Raw genomic sequence first — 24,054 nt, 5'->3', positions numbered from 1 at the left:
ACCCAGATGTAGGTAGCACTGGCTCCCCGTCTCATACTTAACCCTTTCAGGGTCCGTCCCGTAGATCTACGGCTTTACGGTGAGTGTCCAAACTGTAGATCTACGCCATGAGCTCAGCTCACTCTGATAAACTGTGAGTGGTACATTTGGGCCTAGATATGAGAGAATACATCTATGTGGTATGTGTGCACCACATAAAACAGATCCTGCAGCACACTGTGTATAATGAGAGAAAAAAACTGAAATCATGATTTTTCGATTAAAACAGCGACTTTGCAGTGTTTTTTCGTATGTTTTTTATAGTTGTATTTGCGATTTCTTGGTCTCATTTGATAGAATGGAAGACATATTACAGAAATAGAGATGATTTTGATTGGTTTTAGCACTGGAAATGGCTTGAAACTGAGCTCAAAGTAGCGGAAATGTTAAATTTTTGCCGATATTCAAGAGTAAACAAACGACCTCACACATCTAATACACGTCAGCTGGTGGGTCTAATATACATTCACAAATATGGTGATGATATTTATACAATTATTACAGTATTGCATAACAGTAAATCTTCTATTTTTTGGTGTGAATAAAAATTCATTATGTGAATAAAAAATCAAAATGGAATTTATTTGTAAAGCCTCAAAATGTAACTAATGAACAGAGGAAATGTTAGTTTAGTTCCAGGAATACCTACATTGTTTATTCTGGAGCCTATTTTGAAATTGGAATATTTTGAACTTTGTGTTAAATTGGCCAAATTAACAATTTCCGATCACTTTATTTTGTAGTTGAAACAGTTGATTTGGCGATTTCTTGTGCTCAATCGATAGAATGGAAGTAATACTAGTGAAATAGCTAAGAATTTGGTTGATTGGAATAATGTAATTGACCTAAAATGGGAGTCAAAGTCGGCAAAATCGCCGACTCGTAAATATCGCTGACACATCAAAATTCGCGAGAGCATAATTTCGTCAATTTTCCACCAAATTTCATACTTTTTGTTTTATTACCTTCACAAAAAGATTCTCTACCATTTCATAAGAAAAAATAAAAAATTTTTTTTTTTTTAAATTCTTGGACACTGGGGCACCACTTCAGATTTGGGCCTTGGACCCTGAAGGGGTTAATATACGATATTTAAAACATCCCAGAGAGGTAAAATACACATACAGTACACTCATTATTTACCTTAAAATATGTTTAGTCTTAATATAGGAAGAGAGGTGAGTAGTATTTGCGTGTAGTCCGCCTGGGCTATACCTACCGGCTACCTACACTGCGGCCCAGAGCCATATTATTAACATCGACATGCCTTGTTCACTGAATTTAATCATTTCTAACAACTACCTTTAGATGCCATCATAAACGAAGGTAGAAATAATGAATAATTCATGCCAAAAATTGTAAACAAAAGTGGAGTGAGGGAGTGGCTGGGCCAAACGCAGATTCATAAACGTTTTCTCTGATGGCTCAGCAGAGAAAACGTAATGTTGTCCCTCCACCCAGCTACCACACAGCTCCACAAGTATTATTATCAGAGCACACATAAAATATGCAATAAATGCCAGACAACAAGTTTACACTAACTTATATTAAGTTAGCAATATAAATAGGCATTAAAAACACAAAAGGTATGATACACACAGAGTACACTTATTACTTACCTTAAAATATTAATATTAATGTGTGAGAGGTGAGTGGCAGGGTGTTTATTGAATAAAATCAGAATGGCACACCATCATCCTCTAACTTGGCACTTAAACCAAGAGGCTTACTACTTCTCTTTTTATTACAGCTAACCTTAGACGCCATCGTCAATGAAAGCCAACTAGTAAACGAGAGAGAGAACGAGATACAGAATTGAGACAATGTAAGAACACAAACTGAACAGGTAGTGGACGATCACTTGGTCAGGCGAAATAAATGCGTATTAATATGTGTCTACTTTTAGTTCATTCACGTCCATTTGTAAGAGTTTGTAAAACATTTACCTCAATATTTTTTTATTTTAATAATAATTACCTCACAATACAAATACTCTTACATTGTGTACAAGTTGTACAAGTTAGTTCAGAATAAACTAACAGCAACACACAATTTTTAGAGTGAATGAAGATGATGATGATAATAATAATAATAATAATAATAATAATAATAATAATAATAATAATAATATTATTATTATTATTATTATTATTATTATTATTATTAATAAAAAGCACTAAACCCACAAGGGTCATGAATTGCTATATATAGAGTAAATGCATACAAAAAGAATATTTTTCTACAGTTATCCCCCAGTTTGGCTAGAGAAAATGCAATTCTTCCGACACTATCTACACAGCTGCTTTGTAAACAAATCTCATATTTACATCAATTTTTATTCTGTGAGTGTATGTATCATGTTTATATGCTATGTAATGGGTTTCACATATAATTTTGAGGAAAATATCATAGATGGATTAATGAAAATGCCTATATTGATGTAAAATGAGACATTTAGTGTGCCCAAGAGTGATTATTATTAATTAAGTAGTATTGGCATCATGAGTAGAGAGAGACTTAGCGATTTTAATGTGTACCTGCACACCAGCACAGTGTGTAAGTATATTTAGGTACAGGTACACATAAGTATAATTATCAGAGTACATATAAAATATGCAGTAACTTTAAAACACTTGAAATTTTGGAAAGTTTCCTGACATAATAGATGTGGTCACGGAAAATGTAAACAAACCGGGTGGGGGGCACCGTATTTGAAAGACCGCGTGCTGTATAGCAAATTTTGGTCATAATTTGACATCGCCATATTAGCGGAAAGCCATAAGGCGAAACGCCGTAAAGCGGGGCCTTACTGTATATATATATATATATATATATATATATATATATATATATATATATATATATATATATATATATATATATATATATATTATATATATATATATATTTGTCAAAGTGGGAAGTCAGAATGTGCGTGGATGTTGTGCAGATGATAAGAAAGAGATGATTGTGGATGTTATGAATGAGAAGAAGCTGGATGTCCTGGCTTTAAGTGAAACAAAGCTGAAGGGGGTGGGAGAGTTTCAGTGGAGAGGAATAAATGGGATTAGGTCAGGGGTTTCAAATAGAGTTAGAGCTAAAGAAGGAGTAGCAATAATGTTGAAGGATAAGCTATGGCAGGAAAAGAGGGACTATAAATGTATTAATTCAAGGATTATGTGGAGTAAAATAAAGATTGGATGTGAAAAGTGGGTTATAATAAGCGTGTATGCACCTGGAGAAGAGAGAAGTGTAGAGGAGAGAGAGAGATTTTGGGAAATGTTGAGTGAATGCGTGGGGAGTTTTGAATCAAGTGTGAAAGTAATGGTTGTTGGGGATTTCAATGCTAAAGTGGGTAAAAATGTTATGGAGGGAGTAGTAGGTAAATTTGGGGTGCCAGGGGCAAATGTAAATGGGGAGCCTTTAATTGAGCTATGTGTAGAAAGAAATTTGGTAATAAGTAATACATATTTTATGAAAAAGAGGATAAATAAATATACAAGGTATGATGTAGCACGTAATGAAAGTAGTTTATTAGATTATGTATTGGTGGATAAAAGGTTGATGGGTAGGCTCCAGGATGTACATGTTTATAGAGGGGCAACTGATATATCGGATCATTATTTAGTTGTAGCTACAGTTAGAGTAAGAGGTAGATGGGAAAAGAGGAAGGTGGCAACAACAAGTAAGAGGGAGGTGAAAGTGTATAAACTAAGGGAGGAGGAAGTTCGGGTGAGATATAAGCGACTATTGGCAGAAAGGTGGGCTAGTGCAAAGATGAGTAGTGGGGGGGTTGAAGAGGGTTGGAATAGTTTTAAAAATGCAGTATTAGAATGTGGGGCAGAAGTTTGTGGTTATAGGAGGGTGGGGGCAGGAGGAAAGAGGAGTGATTGGTGGAATGATGAAGTAAAGGGTGTGATAAAAGAGAAAAAGGTAGCTTATGAGAGGTTTTTACAAAGCAGAAGTGTTATAAGAAGAGCAGAGTATATGGAGAGTAAAAGAAAGGTAAAGAGAGTGGTGAGAGAGTGCTAAAGGAGAGCAGATGATAGAGTGGGAGAGGCACTGTCAAGAAATTTTAATGAAAATAAGAAAAAATTTTGGAGTGAGTTAAACAAGTTAAGAAAGCCTAGGGAAAATATGGATTTGTCAGTTAAAAACAGAGTAGGGGAATTAGTAGATGGGGAGATGGAGGTATTAGGTAGATGGCGAGAATATTTTGAGGAACTTTTAAATGTTAAGGAAGAAAGGGAGGCGGTAATTTCATGCACTGGCCAGGGAGGTATACCATCTTTTAGGAGTGAAGAAGAGCAGAATGTAAGTGTGGTGGAGGTACGTGAGGCATTACGTAGAATGAAAGGGGGTAAAGCAGCTGGAACTGATGGGATCATGACAGAAATGTTAAAAGCAGGGGGGGATATAGTGTTGGAGTGGTTGGTACTTTTGTTTAATAAATGTATGAAAGAGGGGAAGGTACCTAGGGATTGGCGGAGAGCATGTATAGTCCCTTTATATAAAGGGAAAGGGGACAAAAGAGATTGTAAAAATTATAGAGGAATAAGTTTACTGAGTATACCAGGAAAAGTATACGGTAGGGTTATACAGTGGACCCCCGGTTAACGATTTTAATCCGTGCAAGAGGGCTCATCGTTATGCGAAATAATCGTTATGCGAATTAATTTTCCCCATAAGAAATAATGGAAATAAAATTAATCCGTGCAAGACGCCCAAAAGTATGAAAAAAATTTTTTTTTACCACATGAAATGTTAATTTTAATACACACAAACTGAAAAAGGCATGCACAATTACATGACACTTACTTTTATTGAAGATCTGGTGATGATTGATGGGATGGGAGGAGGGGAGAGCATTATCTTCTTACTGTTTAGAAGGGGAATCCCCTTCCATTAGGACTTGAGGTAGCAAGTCCTTTTCTGGGGTTACTTCCCTTCTTCTTTTAATGCCACTAGGACCAGCTTCAGAGTCACTGGACCTCTGTCGCACAACAAATCTGTCCATAGAGCTCTGTACCTCCCGTTTCTTCAAGACTTTCCTAAAATGGGCCATAACATTGTCATTGAAATAGTCACAAGCACGGCTTGCAACAGCTGTGTCAGGGTGATTTTCATCTATAAAGGTTTGCAGTTCAAACCACTCTGCACACATTTCCTTAATCTTTGAAGTAGGCACAATGGATTCCACAACTGGCATAGGCTTCTCAGGGTTAGCCCCAAACCCTTCAAAATCTTTCTTAATTTCCATACTAATTCTCACCCTTTTTACCACAGGGTTGGCACTAGAAGCTTTCTTGGGGCCCATGGTCACTTATTTTCCAGAAACACCACCGAAAACACTGTAATAATACGAAATATTCCGAGTGTATGCTTGGATGTTACCGCGGAGGCTGGCTGGTAAACAATGGGACGGCTGGCACATGTGAGGGCACATTGGACGCGTCTCGGACGAAAATCGGTATGCGGGTTTTTAATCGGTATGCGGGGCAAAAATTTTGCGATAAAAGTAATCGTTATGCGGAAAAATCGCTATGCGATGCCATCGTTATGCGGGGGTCCACTGTAATTGAAAGAATTAGAGGTAAGACAGAATGTAGAATTGCGGACGAGCAAGGAGGCTTCAGAGTGGGTAGGGGATGTGTAGATCAAGTGTTTACATTGAAACATATATGTGAACAGTATTTAGATAAAGGTAGGGAAGTTTTTATTGCATTTATGGATTTAGAAAAGGCATATGATAGAGTGGATAGAGGAGCAATGTGGCAGATGTTGCAAGTATATGGAATAGGTGGTAAGTTACTAAATGCTGTAAAGAGCTTTTATGAGGATAGTGAGGCTCAGGTTAGGGTGTGTAGAAGAGAGGGAGAATACTTCCCGGTAAAAGTAGGTCTTAGACAGGGATGTGTAATGTCACCATGGTTGTTTAATATATTTATAGATGGGGTTGTAAAAGAAGTAAATGCTAGGGTGTTCGGGAGAGGGGTGGGATTAAATTATGGGGAATCAAATTCAAAATAGGAATTGACACAGTTACTTTTTGCTGATGATACTGTGCTTATGGGAGATTCTAAAGAAAAATTACAAAGGTTAGTGGATGAGTTTGAGAATGTGTGTAAAGGTAGAAAGTTGAAAGTGAACATAGAAAAGAGTAAGGTGATGAGGGTATCAAATGATTTAGATAAAGAAAAATTGGATATCAAATTGGGGAGGAGGAGTATGGAAGAAGTGAATGTTTTCAGATACTTGGGAGTTGACGTGTCGGCGGATGGATTTATGAAGGATGAGGTTAATCATAGAATTGATGAGGGAAAAAAGGTGAGTGGTGCGTTGAGGTATATGTGGAGTCAAAAAACGTTATCTATGGAGGCAAAGAAGGGAATGTATGAAAGTATAGTAGTACCAACACTCTTATATGGATGTGAAGCTTGGGTGGTAAATGCAGCAGCGAGGAGACGGTTGGAGGCAGTGGAGATGTCCTGTCTAAGGGCAATGTGTGGTGTAAATATTATGCAGAAAATTCAGAGTGTGGAAATTAGGAGAAGGTGTGGAGTTAATAAAAGCATTAGTCAGAGGGCAGAAGAGGGGTTGTTGAGGTGGTTTGGTCATTTAGAGAGAATGGATCAAAGTAGAATGACATGGAAAGCATATAAATCTATAGGGGAAGGAAAGAGGGGTAGGGGTCGTCCTCGAAAGGGTTGGAAAGAGGGGGTAAAGGAGGTTTTGTGGGTGAGGGGCTTGGACTTCCAGCAAGCGTGCGTGAGCGTGTTAGATAGGAGTGAATGGAGACGAATGATACTTGGGACCTGACGATCTGTTGGAGTGTGAGCAGGGTAATATTTAGTGAAGGGATTCAGGGAAACCGGTTATTTTCATATAGTCGGACTTGAGTCCTGGAAATGGGAAGTACAATGCCTGCACTTTAAAGGAGGGGTTTGGGATATTGGCAGTTTGGAGGGATATGTTGTGTATCTCTATACATATATGCTTCTAAACTGTTGTATTCTGAGCACCTCTGCAAAAGCAGTGATAATGTGTGAGTGTGGTGAAAGTGTTGAATGATGATGAAAGTATTTTCTTTTTGGGGATTTTCTTTCTTTTTTTTGGGTCACCCTGCCTCGGTGGGAGACGGCCGACTTGTTGAAAAAAAAAAAAAAAAAAAAAATATATTTTTTTTTCTTTCAACACACCGGCCGTATCCCACGGAGGCGGGGTGGCCCAAAAGGAAAAATGAAAGTTTCTCTTAAATTTAGTAATTTATATATATATATTATATATATTATAGTAATTTATATATATATTTATATATATTATATATATATATATATATATACAGTGGACCCCCGCATAACGATATTAATCCATTCATGAGAGCTCATTGTTATGCGAAATTATCGTTATGCTGATGAATTTTCCCCATAAGAAATAATGGAAATCAAATTAATCCGTGCAAGACACCCCAAAGTATGAAAAAAAAAAACATTTTTACCACATGAAATATTAATTTTAATACACACAAACTGAAAAAGGCATGCACAATTACATGACACTTACCTTTATTGAAGATCTGGTGATGATTGATGGGATGGGAGGAGGAGAGAGTCTTAATGTTTAGAAGGGGAATCCCCTTCCATTAAGACTTGAGGTGTCAAGTCCTTTTCTGGGGTTACTTCCCTTCTTCTTTTAATGCCACTAGGACCAGCTTCAGAGTCACTGGACTTCTGTCGCACAACATATCTGTCCATAGTGGCCTGTACCTCTCGTTCCTTTATGACTTCCCTAAAGTGTTTTACAACATTGTCAGTGTAATAGTCACCAGCACGGCTTGCAATAGCTGTGCGAGGGTGATTTTCATCCATAAAGGTTTGCACTTTCAGCCACATTGCACAGATTTCCTTAATCTTTGTAGTAGGCAACTTCTTCAATTTCTCTCTCCCCTCCTCCGAACCAGTTTCCTCAGGTCTGGCCTCTTGCTGTTAAGTTGATCTAGCAGCTCATCAGTGGTTAGTTCTTCATTGTCCTCCTCCACCAACTCTTCCACATCATCCCCAATAACCTCCAACCCCAAGGACTTCCCCAATGCCACAATTGATTCCTCAACTGGCATACTCCTCTCAGGGTTAGCCTCAAATCCTTCAAAATCCCTTTTGTCTACACAATCTGGCCACAGTTTCTTCCAAGCAGAGTTCAAGGTCCTCTTAGTCACTCCCTCCCAAGCCTTACCTATAAGGTTTACACAATTGAGGATATTAAAGTGATCTCTCCAAAACTCTCTTAGAGTCAGTTGAGTTTCTGAGGTCACTACAAAGCACCTTTCAAACAGAGCTTTTGTGTACAGTTTTTTGAAGTTTGCAATAACCTGCTGGTCCATGGGCTGCAGGAGAGGAGTGGTATTAGGAGGCAAAAACTTCACCTTAATGAACTTCATGTCTCCATAAAGTCACTCTGCCACGTCTGTAGGATGACCAGGGGCATTGTCTAACACCAGGAGGCACTTAAGGTCTAATTTCTTTTCAGTTAGGTAATCTTTCACATTGGGGCAAATGCATGGTGTAACCAGTCATAGAAAAAGTCCCTAGTGACCCATGCCTTACTGTTTGCCCTCCACAGCACAGACAAATTAGCCTTGAGGATATTCTTTTGCCTGAATGCTCTGGGAGTTTCTGAGTGATACACTAATAAAGGCTTCACTTTGCAATCACCACTAGCATTGGAACACATCAACAGAGTAAGCCTGTCTTTCATAGGCTTATGTCCTGGGAGTGCCTTTTCCTCCTGAGTAATGTAGGTCCTGCTTGTCATTTTCTTCCAAAACAGGCCTGTTTCATCACAATTAAACACTTGTTCAGGTTTCAGTCCTTCACTTTCTATGTACTCCTTGAATTCCTGCACATATTTTTCAGCTGCTTTGTGGTCCGAACTGGCAGCCTCACCATGCCTTATCACACTATGTATGCCACTACGCTTCTTAAATCTCTCAAACCAACCTTTGCTGGCCTTAAATTCACTCACATCATCACTAGTTGCAGGCATTTTTTTAATTAAATCCTCATGTAACTTCCTAGCCTTTTCGCTTATGATCGCTTGAGAGACGCTATCTCCTGCTAGCTGTTTTTCATTTATCCACACCAATAAGAGTCTCTCAACATCTTCCATCACTTGCGATCTCTGTTTCGAAAACACAGTTGAACCTTTGGCAAGAACAGCTTCCTTGATTGCCTTTCTGTTGCCCACAATAGTAGAGATGGTTGATTTGGGTTTCTTGTACAACCTGACCAGGTCGGCGACACGCACTCCACTTTCATACTTATCAATGATCTCTTTCTTCATCTCTATTGGAATTCTCACCCTTATTGCTGTAGGGTTGGCACTAGAAGCTTTCTTGGGGCCCATGGTCACTTATTTTCCAGATAAAGCACCGAAAACACTGTAATAATACGAAATATTCCGATTGTATGCTTGGATGTTACCGCGGAGGCTGGCTGGTAAACAATGCCACCGGCGGAACATGTGAGGCTGGCTGAGGGCGCACATTGGACGCGTCTCGGACGGAGAACGGTGAGCGGGTTTTTGGGCAGTATGCGAGGCTAAATTTTTGCGATCAAAGTGATCAGTATGCGGATTGTACGGTATGCGATGCGTACGGTATGCGGGGGTCCACTGTATAGTAGTACCAACACTCTTATATGGATGTGAAGCTTGGGTGGTAAATGCAGCAGCGAGGAGGTGGTTGGAGGCAGTGGAGATGTCCTGTCTAAGGGCAATGTGTGGTGTAAATATTATGCAGAAAATTCGGAGTGTGGAAATTAGGAGAAGGTATGGAGTTAATAAAAGCATCAGTCAGAGGGCAGAAGAGGGGTTGTTGAGGTGGTTTGGTCATTTAGAGAGAATGGATCAAAGTAGAATGACATGGAAAGCATATAAATCTATATTGGAAGGAAGGAGGGGTAGGCGTCGTCCTCGAAAGGGTTGGAAAGAGGGGGTAAAGGAGGTTTTGTGGGCGAGGGGCTTGGACTTCCAGCAATCGTGCATGAGCGTGTTAGATAGGAGTGAATGGAGACGAATGATACTTGGGACCTGATGATCTGTTGGAGTGTGAGCAGGGTAATATATAGTGAAGGGATTCAGGGAAACCGGTTATTTTCATATAGTCGGACTTGAGTCCTGGAAATGGGAAGTACAATGCCTGCACTTTAAAGGAGGGGTTTGGGATATTGGCAGTTTGGAGGGATATGTTGTGTATCTTTATACGTACTATATGCTTCTAAACTGTTGTATTCTGAGCACCTCTGCAAAAGCAGTGATAATGTGTGAGTGTGGTGAAAGTGTTGAATGATGAAAGTATTTTCTTTTTGGGGATTTTCTTTCTTTTTTGGGTCACCCTGCCTCGGTGGGAGACGGGCCGACTTATATATATATATATATATATATATATATATATATATATATATATATGTATATATATATATTTTTTTTTTTTTTTATTATCACACCGGCCGATTCCCACCAAGGCAGGGTGGCCCGAAAAAGAAAAACTTTCACCATCATTCACTCCATCACTGTCTTGCCAGAAGGGTGCTTTACACTACAGTTTTTAAACTGCAACATTAACACCCCTCCTTCAGAGTGCAGGCACTGTACTTCCCATCTCCAGGACTCAAGTCCGGCCTGCCGGTTTCCCTGAATCCCTTCATAAATGTTACTTTGCTCACACTCCAACAGCACGTCAAGTATTAAAAACCATTTGTCTCCATTCACTCCTATCAAACACGCTCACGCATGCCTGCTGGAAGTCCAAGCCCCTCGCACACAAAACCTCCTTTACCCCCTCCCTCCAACCCTTCCTAGGCCGACCCCCTACCCCGCCTTCCTTCCACTACAGACTGATACACTCTTGAAGTCATTCTGTTTCGCTCCATTCTCTCTACATGTCCGAACCACCTCAACAACCCTTCCTCAGCCCTCTGGACAACAGTTTTGGTAATCCCGCACCTCCTCCTAACTTCCAAACTACGAATTCTCTGCATTATATTCACACCACACATTGCCCTCAGACATGACATCTCCACTGCCTCCAGCCTTCTCCTCGCTGCAACATTCATCACCCACGCTTCACACCCATATAAGAGCGTTGGTAAAACTATACTCTCATACATTCCCCTCTTTGCCTCCAAGGACAAAGTTCTTTGTCTCCACAGACTCCTAAGTGCACCACTCACTCTTTTTCCCTCATCAATTCTATGATTCACCTCATCTTTCATAGACCCATCCGCTGACACGTCCACTCCCAAATATCTGAATACGTTCACCTCCTCCATACTCTCTCCCTCCAATCTGATATTCAATCTTTCATCACCTAATCTTTTTGTTATCCTCATAACCTTACTCTTTCCTGTATTCACCTTTAATTTTCTTCTTTTGCACACCCTACCAAATTCATCCACCAATCTCTGCAACTTCTCTTCAGAATCTCCCAAGAGCACAGTGTCATCAGCAAAGAGCAGCTGTGACAACTCCCACTTTGTGTGTGATTCTTTATCTTTTAACTCCACGCCTCTTGCCAAGACCCTCGCATTTACTTCTCTTACAACCCCATCTATAAATATATTAAACAACCACGGTGACATCACACATCCTTGTCTAAGGCCTACTTTTACTGGGAAAAAAATTTCCCTCTTTCCTACATACTCTAACTTGAGCCTCACTATCCTCGTAAAAAACTCTTCACTGCTTTCAGTAACCTACCTCCTACACCATACACTTGCAACATCTGCCACATTGCCCCCCTATCCACCCTGTCATACGCCTTTTCCAAATCCATAAATGCCACAAAGACCTCTTTAGCCTTATCTAAATACTGTTCACTTATATGTTTCACTGTAAACACCTGGTCCACACACCCCCTACCTTTCCTAAAGCCTCCTTGTTCATCTGCTATCCTATTCTCCGTCTTACTCTTAATTCTTTCAATTATAACTCTACCATACACTTTACCAGGTACACTCAACAGACTTATCCCCCTATAATTTTTGCACTCTCTTTTATCCCCTTTGCCTTTATACAAAGGAACTATGCATGCTCTCTGCCAATCCCTAGGTACCTTACCCTCTTCCATACATTTATTAAATAATTGCACCAACCACTCCAAAACTATATCCCCACCTGCTTTTAACATTTCTATCTTTATCCCATCAATCCCGGCTGCCTTACCCCCTTTCATTTTACCTACTGCCTCACGAACTTCCCCCACACTCACAACTGGCTCTTCCTCACTCCTACAAGATGTTATTCCTCCTTGCCCTATACACGAAATCACAGCTTCCCTATCTTCATCAACATTTAACAATTCCTCAAAATATTCCTTCCATCTTCCCAATACCTCTAACTCTCCATTTAATAACTCTCCTCTCCTATTTTTAACTGACAAATCCATTTGTTCTCTAGGCTTTCTTAACTTGTTAATCTCACTCCAAAACTTTTTCTTATTTTCAACAAAATTTGTTGATAACATCTCACCCACTCTCTCATTTGCTCTCTTTTTACATTGCTTCACCACTCTCTTAACTTCTCTCTTTTTCTCCATATACTCTTCCCTCCTTGCATCACTTCTACTTTGTAAAAACTTCTCATATGCTAACTTTTTCTCCCTTACTACTCTCTTTACATCATCATTCCACCAATCGCTCCTCTTCCCTCCTGCACCCACTTTCCTGTAACCACAAACTTCTGCTGAACACTCTAACACTACATTTTTAAACCTACCCCATACCTCTTCGACCCCATTGCCTATGCTCTCATTAGCCCATCTATCCTCCAATAGCTGTTTATATCTTACCCTAACTGCCTCCTCTTTTAGTTTATAAACCTTCACCTCTCTCTTCCCTGATGCTTCTATTCTCCTTGTATCCCATCTACCTTTTACTCTCAGTGTAGCTACAACTAGAAAGTGATCTGATATATCTGTGGCCCCTCTATAAACATGTACATCCTGAAGTCTACTCAACAGTCTTTTATCTACCAATACATAATCCAACAAACTACTGTCATTTCGCCCTACATCATATCGTGTATACTTATTTATCCTCTTTTTCTTAAAATATGTATTACCTATAACTAAACCCCTTTCTATACAAAGTTCAATCAAAGGGCTCCCATTATCATTTACACCTGGCACCCCAAACTTACCTACCACACCCTCTCTAAAAGTTTCTCCTACTTTAGCATTCAAGTCCCCTACCACAATTACTCTCTCACTTGGTTCAAAGGCTCCTATACATTCACTTAACATCTCCCAAAATCTCTCTCTCTCCTCTGCATTCCTCTCTTCTCCAGGTGCATACACGCTTATTATGACCCACTTCTCGCATCCAACCTTTACTTTAATCCACATAATTCTTGAATTTACACATTCATATTCTCTTTTCTCCTTCCATAACTGATCATTTAACATTACTGCTACCCCTTCCTTTGCTCTAACTCTCTCAGATACTCCAGATTTAATCCCATTTATTTCCCCCCACTGAAACTCTCCTACCCCCTTCAGCTTTGTTTCGCTTAGGGCCAGGACATCCAACTTCTTTTCATTCATAACATCAGCAATCATCTGTTTCTTGTCATCCGCACTACATCCACGCACATTTAAGCAACCCAGTTTTATAAAGTTTTTCTTCTTCTCTTTTTTAGTAATTGTATACAGGAGAAGGGGTTACTAGCCCATTGCTCCCGGCATTTTAGTCGCCTCATACGACACGCATGGCTTACGGAGGAAAGATTCTTTTCCACTTCCCCATGGACAATAGAAGAAATAAAAAAGAACAAGAGCTATTTAGAAAAAGGAGAAAAACCTAGATGTATGTATATATATATATGCATGTGCGTGTCTGTGAAGTGTGACCAAAGTGTAAGTAGGAGTAGCAAGATATCCCTGTTATCTTAGCGTGTTTATGAGACAGAAAAAGAAACCAGCAATCCTACCATCATGCAAAACAGTTACAGGTTTTTGTTTCACAGTCATCTGGCAGGACGGTAGTACTTCCCTGGGTGGTTGCTGTCTACCAACCTACTATATATATATATATATATATATATATATATATATATATATATATATGATATATATATATATATATATCTATATACTATATAATATATATAGTATATAGTAATATATACTATATATATAGAAATAAATAAATAACTCTAACTCTCTATCTCTCTCTCTCTCTTTTTTTTTTTTTTTTTTTTTTTCTTTTTTTTTTTTTTTTTTTTTCTACACAGGGTTTGACAAGGTTAAGGATCCCTAGCTTTATAGACAGCTATTTACAGGTTAAGGATTTCTAACTTTATTGGCAAGCTAAGAGCTGTTACCTACATCAGCTCATTTGAAAGCATTTTTATTGTTATGAGACATACAAGTAGGAAACAGGATGAAGTTGAAGCCATCTGTGGGCCAGCATTTTCATTTGATCAACTGACTTTATGTCGTTGACATCATTATGCTGTATGAATGTGTTCCATACTCGAGTCATCCTGGGTACATATGATCTCAGATGGAGTGATGTTCTGGAGAAGGGTACAGCCAGAGTGAAGTTGCTGCTTTCTGCCCGTCTTGTGGCATAAAAGCTTGTTTCACGCTGTCCTCGAAGTGGATCCAAGTGTGGTACTTTGACAATATTGGCCTTGTACATAACAGTAAGGCCACCCACATCCCTCCTGTGTTGAATTCAAATTCAAATTCAAAGTTTATTCTCTATAAGGATTACAATGCTAAGTTTACAGAATTTGGTTATTGTAATAAAGTTGGTAGAATTACCGACAATATGTAAAGTAAAAGGACACAAGTGCAACTAATGTGACATTTATTGTGGCAACGTTTCGCTCTCCAGGAGCTTTATCAAGCCATTACAAACAATACATGGACACAGAGGGTATATAAAGGCTCAGAGTGAGGTGTAATACTAGTGAGGTACCATTTCGATGTTCACTAGTGGTAGTAGTAGTAGTAGTGGTAGTGACAAAAGTAATACAATATGGTAGAGCAATTAATTCGTACATGAGTAAAAGGATATAAAAGCTATTACTTGGGTAACACAAAAATAGGTTGGACAAATATAGACTGGAATGAGGCAGCTTGTTTCAGTGTTCACTCTCTGTGCTGTGTGTAGTATAACAGGAGAGACTATGTGATGGCAGGGTTTACTGTTTTCAGGAGGATTCTTGCTAAGACTTTGGAGATGGTGAAGCTGCCGTTGTTTTGTTTAATTGTATTCGAAACAGCGATCAGTGCTGATTCGAGGCACTTGCGTCTGCGGAAATTAGTTTCTTTGATCACTAATTGGGCGTCTCTGAATTTCATGAGATGATTGGTGGAATTTCGGTGTTGTACACAGGCGTTGTTCAAGTTATCGTTCCTACATCATCCCTTCAAGCGTCACTTGGTTACGTTACGTGGACGATGTCCTCGTAATAACTCCAAAATGTTTTGATGTACGGGATCTTCAGGCAAGGCTCAACGCAGTTGAACCGGCGATCCAGTTTACACTAGAAGAAGAGTCCAGTGACAAGCTACCTTTCCTCGACATCCTCATTCACAAAGTAGACAACAACCTAAGATTTCAAGTTTATCGGAAACCCACCAATAAAAATGATCTCACACACTTCTATTCCAGTCAAGATACCAAGACCAAAAGAGGCATCATCATCGGGTTTTTCCTATGAGGAGTGTACATACATTCACCAAACATTCACAGAGTTACATTTTCCTTCTTTTTTCATCAAAGACTGCAAGAAAAGAGCTCTTCAGATCATAAATTCTCCACGCATCAACACCACTCCCAGGAAAGTTATAATTCTTCCCAACAGTCAGGTTGCACTGAACGTCTCAAAAGTACTTTCACAAGCTAACACCAGAGTCACCATCGCTTCTAGCACTTCAATAAAGGATATAACCAGGACAAAATCCAAGCACCATGAACCAGTCAGTGCAGGAGTTTACACTATACCCTGTGGAGGCTGTGACAAGATTTACGTAGGTGAAACAGCCAGAAACCTCGACACCCGCCTCAATGAACACATTTACGCACGTAGGAACGATAACTTGAACAACGCCTGTGTACAACACCGAAATTCCACCAATCATCTCAATTTGGTTATTGTGTGGTTTACATGTAGTAAAATAATAATTACAGAGTGTACCACTAGAACACCTAGCATGGCTAGGCATTTTGGGCAGACTTAGATTAAATCTAAGTTTAAAATATTACAAAATTATGAGGTAAGTTAGTATTATGGCTAAGTGACTAAATACTAGTTTGTGAGTTTAGCAATGTGAATGCTTTTGTTTTGGCACTATACTTAGTTTCAGTATTGGAGTATCACAGGCCAACTTATGACTAGTTAAGATTCATTATTTTGAGATTGAGATTGATATTTCTGTTTATGGTCAAATGGGTGAGTGAGTGTAAGTGTTAACCACCAGGTGGTATTCGTGTAAATAGTTGACAGGGTGTATCAGGGAGATAAGATGTTTTCTGATGGTAGTTTTGAAGGTGATGAATGCGTCTGCAGTTTTAGCATTTTCAGGTAGGGTGTTCCAGATTTTAGGGCCTTTGACATAAATTTAATTTTTGTAAAGGTTTAGTCGGACACGGGGAATGTCATAGAGATGTTTGTGTCTGGTGTTGTGCCTGTGGGTTCTGTCACAACTATCAAGAAAGCATTTTAGGTCAAGGTTAATATTGGAATTTAAGGTCCTGTAGATGTAGATTGCACAGTAGTAAGTGTGGATGTACTGAACAGGGAGTAAGTTTAGATCTATGAATTGGGTGGGGGGTGTTGCCAGGGATGGGGTTTAGTGATTATTCTTACTGCGGCTTTTTGTTGGGTTATTATTGGCTTTAGGTGTGTTGCTGCAGTTGAACCCCAAGCACAGATAGCATAGGTGAGGTATGGATATATAAGTAAATGATATAGTGTGAGAAGGGCAGTTTGCGGCACGTAGTATCGTATCTTGGAGAGGATCTCAACCGTTTTGGATACTTTTTTGGTTATGTGTTGGATATGGGTGCTGAAGTTCAGGTTGTTGTTGAGGTATAGGCCTAGGAATTTACCATCATTATGCCTGGCAATTAGAGTGTTGTCGATCTTAATGTTAATTTGCGCATCTCCTGCTCCGCTACCAAACATAATGTAGTAGGTTTTGTCAGTGTTAAGTGTAAGTTTATTGGCTGTCATCCAAGTCGATATTTTGATCAGCTCCTCATTAACAATGGTGTTGAGGGTGGCAAGATTAGGGTGAGAGATGACATAAGTCGTGTCGTCAGCAAAGAGAATGGGGTTCAGGTGTTGAGATACGTTTGGAAGATCATTGATGTATATGAGAAAGAGCAGGGGACCAAGGACACTTCACTGCGGAACTCCAGTATCAAGTGGCTGTGTTGTTGATGCTGTGTCTTTAATGGTGACATACTGATACCTATTAGTAAGGTAAGATTTGAAATATGCAAGCGCATGGCCTCTTATACCATAATGGTCAAGTTTGTGGAGTAGGATGCCGTGGTCTACTGTGTCAAAAGCTTTTCTTAGGTCAATAAAAATTCCTAGTGGATATTCCTTATTTTCCAGTGCTGTGTAAAGCAGATCTAGCATTTTTATGATTGCATCGTTAGTGCTTTTATTTTTCCTGAATCCAAATTGGCAGGGGTTGAGTATGTTTTGTGCCGTTATAAATGAATATAGTCTCCTGTGCATGAGTTTCTCAAAGATTTTGGATAGCAATGGTAAGTTTGATATTGGCCTATAGTTGTTTAAATCTGTAGGGTCACCACCTTTATGTATTGGTGTAACCCTTGCCGTTTTGAATAGTTTCGGGAAGGTGCTAGTTTCTAGTGACTTGTTAAAAAGTAATGAGATAGCATGCGAGAGGACATGGGCCGCTCTCTTGTACAATAATGGTGGGACATGAGACAGATTCCCTGAGTTATTTTTAAGTGACTTTATAATCTCAGTGACTTCTGTGGGCTCAGTTGGAGCAAGATAGAAGGAATTTGGGAAATTCCCATCTAGGTAGTCCCCGGCATGGGCATTGGTACGTGGGATTTTATTGGCGAGATTTGAACCTATGGTTGAGAAGAAGTCGGTTATCTTGTTAGCTGTGTCAATGGGATGCAGTGGTGTTTCATTAGGTTTAGTTAGGACAATATTCTTGTTTTTTTTCAGTGAGTGTTTTCCAGGTCTTCTTTATATCTCCTCTTGTGTCAGTGAATCTACTGGAGTAGTATAGTTGTTTGGCTTTCTTTACTCCATTACAGATTTATATACCCTCCAAGTCATTCTGTTTTGCTCCATCCTCTCTAAATGACCAAACCTCCTCAATAACCCCTCTTCAGCCTTCTGAATAATACTTTTTGTAGCTCCACACCTACTCCTAATTTCCACATTATGAATTCTCAGCATAATATTTACACCACACATTGCCCTTAGACACAACATCTTCACTTCCTCCAGCCTCCTCCTCACTGCAGCATTCACACCCATGCTTCACACGCATATAAGGGTATTGGTACCACTATACTCTCTTACATTCCCTTTGCCACTATGTTTTTTGTTTCCACAGACACCTCAATGAACCACTTGCCTTTATTCCTTCATCAATTTTATGGTTAACCTCGTCATTTATAAACCCATCTGCTGACAGATCTACTCTCAAACGTCTGAATACTTTCACTTCTATATGCCCTTTCTCCAGTGGGATATCCAGTGTTTCTTTACCAAAGTGTTTGTAAGTCAAGTACTTACTGAGCATAAAAGCTGTGAATATTTTGAGTTTGTTGTTCATTCAAATACAGCATAGAAGAAAAAACTTAATTTAATATTGGGAATAGTGTTTTAATACCATTTTCTGTCTTTCAGGATCGTTCAAATGCAACTTCTTCCTGTGCCGGTCTTTTCATTGCAGCTCACCTAGGGTTTGACTTTCCAGGAAATTGGATTCACATTGATATGGCATATCCTGTTCATAGTGTGAGTGTTTACTACTTCTTGTGTCAGCTAAAAGAGCAATATTTGTGGCAGATTTTTGGTAATGGTAGAGCTTTGTATTTTATTCTCCCTTTTATAATCATTCTCTTATGTGCATTTCTTGTCCATCTTGCTAAAGTCACAATACCATGACTGGACACAATTGACAACTAACTTACAATGCAGAGACTAATCTTTAGAGGACTTCTCAGCTCATCCTGTTCCATTCTCATGTAACTTGATAATGGTCTAGAGCAGGCAAAAACTTTGTCTAATGTTCCTTAGCCACCTGTTTGCCGGTGCTCCTGCTTAGCCCTTCCCTTCCCTTCCCCCCACTGTGCAGTTTGTCACGTCATACTGACTGGAATGTGCTTCAACCCGTAAACGGTCCAAACTTATATATACGTTTTTTCAACATTTGAAAGTATGTAAAAAAAGTAGATCTTCTTTTTCTTTTTTTACATTTGAAAATGTGTAAAAAAACTTTGATCTACTTTTGTAGCACTACACATGTGAACGTAGATCTGCTTGGACCGTTTACGAGTTAAAAGTTTGCCCATGGCTTAGGCTTTTCTGCCTTTGTCATGGTTAGGTTAGGTAAGGTCTTGGTCAGATGACCCACCATTGGAGCTTCTGGTCATCTGACTGAGGCCTTCCGCTGGCTTACCAGTCCACCTCTTTAAAAATTATGGTCATAGTTATAACCATTTAGTGAGCCTTTGTCGTGGTTTTGATAATTACTGAAGTGCCTGTAGGATCCTGGGGGAACTTTTAGGAGAGCCTTTTGACATAATTTTAATGTTTCTTTTTATTTGATGTTGGTTTTCTTAACTTTGTGTGATAGTCTTGCCTCTCCTCACTTAACCCTTAAACTGTCCAAACAGATCTACGTTCACATGCATAGTGCTCCAAAGGTAGATCTACATTTTTCTTACATATTTTCAAATATAACCAAAAAAAAAAGTAGATCAAAGTTTTTTCTCGTTTTCAAATGTAAAAAAAAAAAAAATCTACGTTTTTTTACATCTTTCAAACGTTGAAAAAACGTAGATCTATGTTTGGACAGTTTAAGGGTTAACGACAGAGTTCCGTTCCTAAGACCACGTCAATAAACGAATTCGTCACTAAGTGAGGAGGATACTGTAATGGTAGTGGGTTTGTATTAACCATTTTTTATATTGTTTTAATGTCACCTTTGCACCATTTATAACATTTCTGGTATATTTTTTAATGTTTATACAGTAGTGTACATTATACAGTAGTGTCATTACGATTTCGTGACTTGAGCTAGAGTTTGTCACGGCCATGCTAGCTGGAGATTCGTCTGTAAAAACTTGCATTTGTGGTCACAGTGGTGCCTATGCTAACCTTCCTATGGTGTAGAAATATACCTAGTTGGACAAATCTTATTGTGGCTAGCTGGTCCAGTGGCTAACGCGACGGTCTGGAGTTTTGAGACTCTCTGGCTGCGGGTTCAAATCCTGCCTGTGGTATGGTTAATAAAGCTCTTGTTGTAGGTGTCATACTAGCCAGGTTTTGATGGATATATAGGCTTGTGGATCACTTTCAGCAAAAGCCACCTGATTGACTGGATGTTAACTTTTGTTTGGCATAAGGCCTGACTTGGAGATGAGAAGAAATCTTGTAAACTAGTCTGAGTTTTCCATAGTGCATTGTTAAGTGAATTTTTTCTGATTATTTATTATATAATAATATGAAGAATAGTTATATGTACTTGTTAAATTTAATATTCTTTATCTTTTTAGGGGGAAAGAGCTACAGGCTATGGTGTTGCTCTCTTACCAACTCTCTTTGGCCATTACTCCCAAAGCAGAATTTTCCGTAATCTAGCACCCATGTCAACTGAAAATGGAGAGTGTGAAAATGACTGCAAAGCTACTAAGAAGATGAGGTTATCCTAGTGACTGAAACTACTACTAATATATATATATATATGCATTAACAAACAAAAAATGTTAACAAAAACTGGTCACCATCACAAGGGAATCCATACAGATGATGAAATGGAAAAATGGACTACTACTGCACTATTTTGGTCTCTTCCAAGGCCCACATTACTAATTTCTGCTGATGGGGGATTAGATTGAGATCAAAATATATGGTACCAGTACTATTTTTTTTCCTGCTTGTGTCTGTTGGTTCATTTGTGCTATGTCAGTAATGAATTTAAATTGAATTAGCATTTTGAAGTAGACAATATTGCCAATTAAACTGTCCTTAACCCACAGTATTTTTTTCTCTAAATTAAATATTATAATTACGAGTATACTGTATCATTTTCAAGTGTAGTATAGCCATACTGTTGGGGCATGGCTATATGGGGTCGCATCTCAGGTAACATCACTAGAAGTATTCAAAGTTTTAGCAAGTTTTGGTTTTAGATTGGTGTTGTACCCACAATTGTAAAATTACTCTTTTAGTCATTATGCAGTAACAACTTGTGCACAGAGTTGTTCATTCTAGTGGTAATCAGGATTCATGTTACTCAGCGGCATATGACAGCTCCCTCCTTAGTAGCCTTGATAATTGTCTTGGAAATAGTAATGTAATTTGAAGGTCAAAAATGGATTTGATATATAGTTGCATGAAAAGCACAGTGGCTAGCAAGAGGGTCGAGAATCCTCAGGTCTCCAAGTTGTAATCCCAGGAGTGCTCTTTGAAAATTTAAATTAAGTGGAAGATTACTAAATGGAGAATAAAAGGTTTTTATAAGGCACAAAGGAAATTTGGAATTTTTTTGTTCAGTAATAATATCAGGGTAGGTAACTTTTTTTTTTTTTTTAATATGTTAAACATGGTGACTGCACTTCCTCACCACTTGTTTTTCCCCCTATTTTTCTTTTCACGTTTTTTTTTTAACATTGTAAACTTTTATGTTAACTTTTCTCCCTTACCACATTCACATCCATTTCTTTTCCCACCTGAACCCACCCTCCTGTAACCGCAAACTTCTGCTGCACACTAGCACTACATTTGTATATTCTATATATCTTTGACCTCTTTATTAACTGTCCCACCTTTCTATAAACATTTCCTTGTATGTCCCACCAGCTATCTTCTTTGATGAATTCACTTTCACTCCTCTTCCTCACTGATAGTATTCTCCTTGTATGCCATCCACCTTATATTCTTACTGTAGCTACCACTAAATGATGATCTTGACATATCAGTTGCTTCTCTAAAAACATGCCCATACAAAAGTCTTCCAGCCAGCCTATTATCCACAAATGCATTGTCTAGCAAACTACTGTCATGTGCACTACGTCTTGTTAACTGTTTTTTTTTTTTTTTTTTTTTACTAAATATTACCTATTACCAACAATCTCTCTCTGTAGATAATTTGGTTAGAGGACCCTTGTTATACTTTATCCCTGGCACACCAGACTTTTCATCTGTGCCCTCTACAACACTCTCTCCCACTTGAGCATATAGGGCACTCATCATTGCTTTTACTTGATTGAAAACTCCCTAAACATTCACTAATTATTTTATCCCTTAAACTACAAGTATTGGGTAGATTTACTGATTCAAAAGGAACCTATTTGTTTATTTAATTGAAGTAGTTTTATTGATTGAAATATTTTTTTCTATAGTAAATTGGATTTTTAGCTAATTGAATTGAGTTATTATATTCATAGGAAAGTGCTAAACCCATAGTGGTACATAGTACCTGGGGAATGAAAAGTTATCAGATTTGCTCCAGTGTTTTTAATTGTATTTCTGATTCCTTCACTAACATCAGGGGACACCTATTTAAGGGTGATTGGATTGGAATAAGTAGCTTCATAATGAAATATTCATTTTATGATGACATGGAGCAAAAACTAAATTTTAAATTTTTAATGTTCAGTTAGAGTTTATATTTGAATATTGGTTTATCCTGCATGCTTCTTTATAGAGCTGGGTGTAGGTCTGTAGATATTTTTATTAGGTTTAGGTGGAAATTCAGAACTCACTGGAGGTCATATGGTACTTAAGGAATGGGAGGTAAATAATGCTGATCCAAGAGTAGCTGAAATTTCTGTAATCAAGAGCCCTTAAGCATCAAGACACCTTCCCTTGAAGGGTTTGGTAAGTAGACAAACATTAAAATTGTACAAGTTTGGTTATTTTCCCCATTTATCTAGGATGTATTCACCATTGAGTTTATGGATATGGTACACCCTCATATTGAAATACTTTGACCTTCCACTAACTCCATTATTTATTTAAAGGCACAGAAATGCTATAGCTTAATATAAAGGGCATCTTGCATAATTACTGAGCAAAATATTCCCTATTGTGATGAGTAATGACAATTTATTATTAATTAGACTGAGCTTGTCCGCTTTTCATGCACTAGAATATCATTGTGCCGTACTTTAATCATTTATGCTCCAAATGTTTTTTCCCTTAAGGAAATGCAAAAAAATATTAGAATTCCTAAAATAAGAGTTGTAACCTAGTGTAAGAGATGTATATATATTGTGTATATATATTATATGTATACTGTATATCAAATGTGAGTAGTTTCTATCAATTTTTTGAACTAAGAATACTTGTACCTCATCCAATAGGTGCCTTTGGTATTATTATATGGAAGACTTCATTATCTGATTAATGCAGAGTTTAATGTTGCAAACAGAATATCAGAAATATGTATGGTAATTTCATTCTTTTAATTTTCTTTGTAAATTCCTTTCTTATTTGAGTTTTTTTTTTAAAATATGTACAAAAAATATCTACTTATTTGAGTTGAATCTGAAAAGCATAATCACCATTAATGCCCCCTCCCCCCCTCTTTTTTTTCACTTGCAATGTGAAAGTTTAGTCACATGTGCAACATCTGGATATCTTTATTGTAGACATTTTGCCATCCAGTGGCTTTATCAATACAGATTCTAGGACATCATTAGAAGACAGTAGAACTATATACAAAAGATGAGATAATCAGTCCCTCAGCCTAGAAGTTAGTGTTCACAACATTGT

At 38.3% G+C, this 24,054-nt stretch overlaps 1 protein-coding gene across 2 annotated transcripts in view; it reads left to right on the top strand.

Moving 5' to 3' along the window:
- Positions 1-23,771, top strand: part of grsm (granny smith) — a gene marked incomplete at its 5' end in the record, with an annotated part of 45,479 nt that extends 21,708 nt beyond the window's left edge. The window contains 2 exon segments of one of the 2 annotated variants that reach the window (XM_070085448.1): positions 18,958-19,068; positions 20,832-23,771. In XM_070085448.1, the coding sequence (XP_069941549.1) occupies positions 18,958-19,068; positions 20,832-20,987 (267 nt within the window). 2 annotated transcript variants of the gene reach the window in all.
- Between the last annotated feature and the right edge of the window lie 283 nt (positions 23,772-24,054).

This window comes from Cherax quadricarinatus, chromosome 16 (genome assembly GCF_038502225.1).
Source record: "Cherax quadricarinatus isolate ZL_2023a chromosome 16, ASM3850222v1, whole genome shotgun sequence".
Taxonomy (NCBI): domain Eukaryota; kingdom Metazoa; phylum Arthropoda; class Malacostraca; order Decapoda; family Parastacidae; genus Cherax; species Cherax quadricarinatus.
The sequence above is the reverse complement of the archived record's forward strand: the minus strand, read 5'-3'. Positions and strand labels throughout refer to the sequence as shown.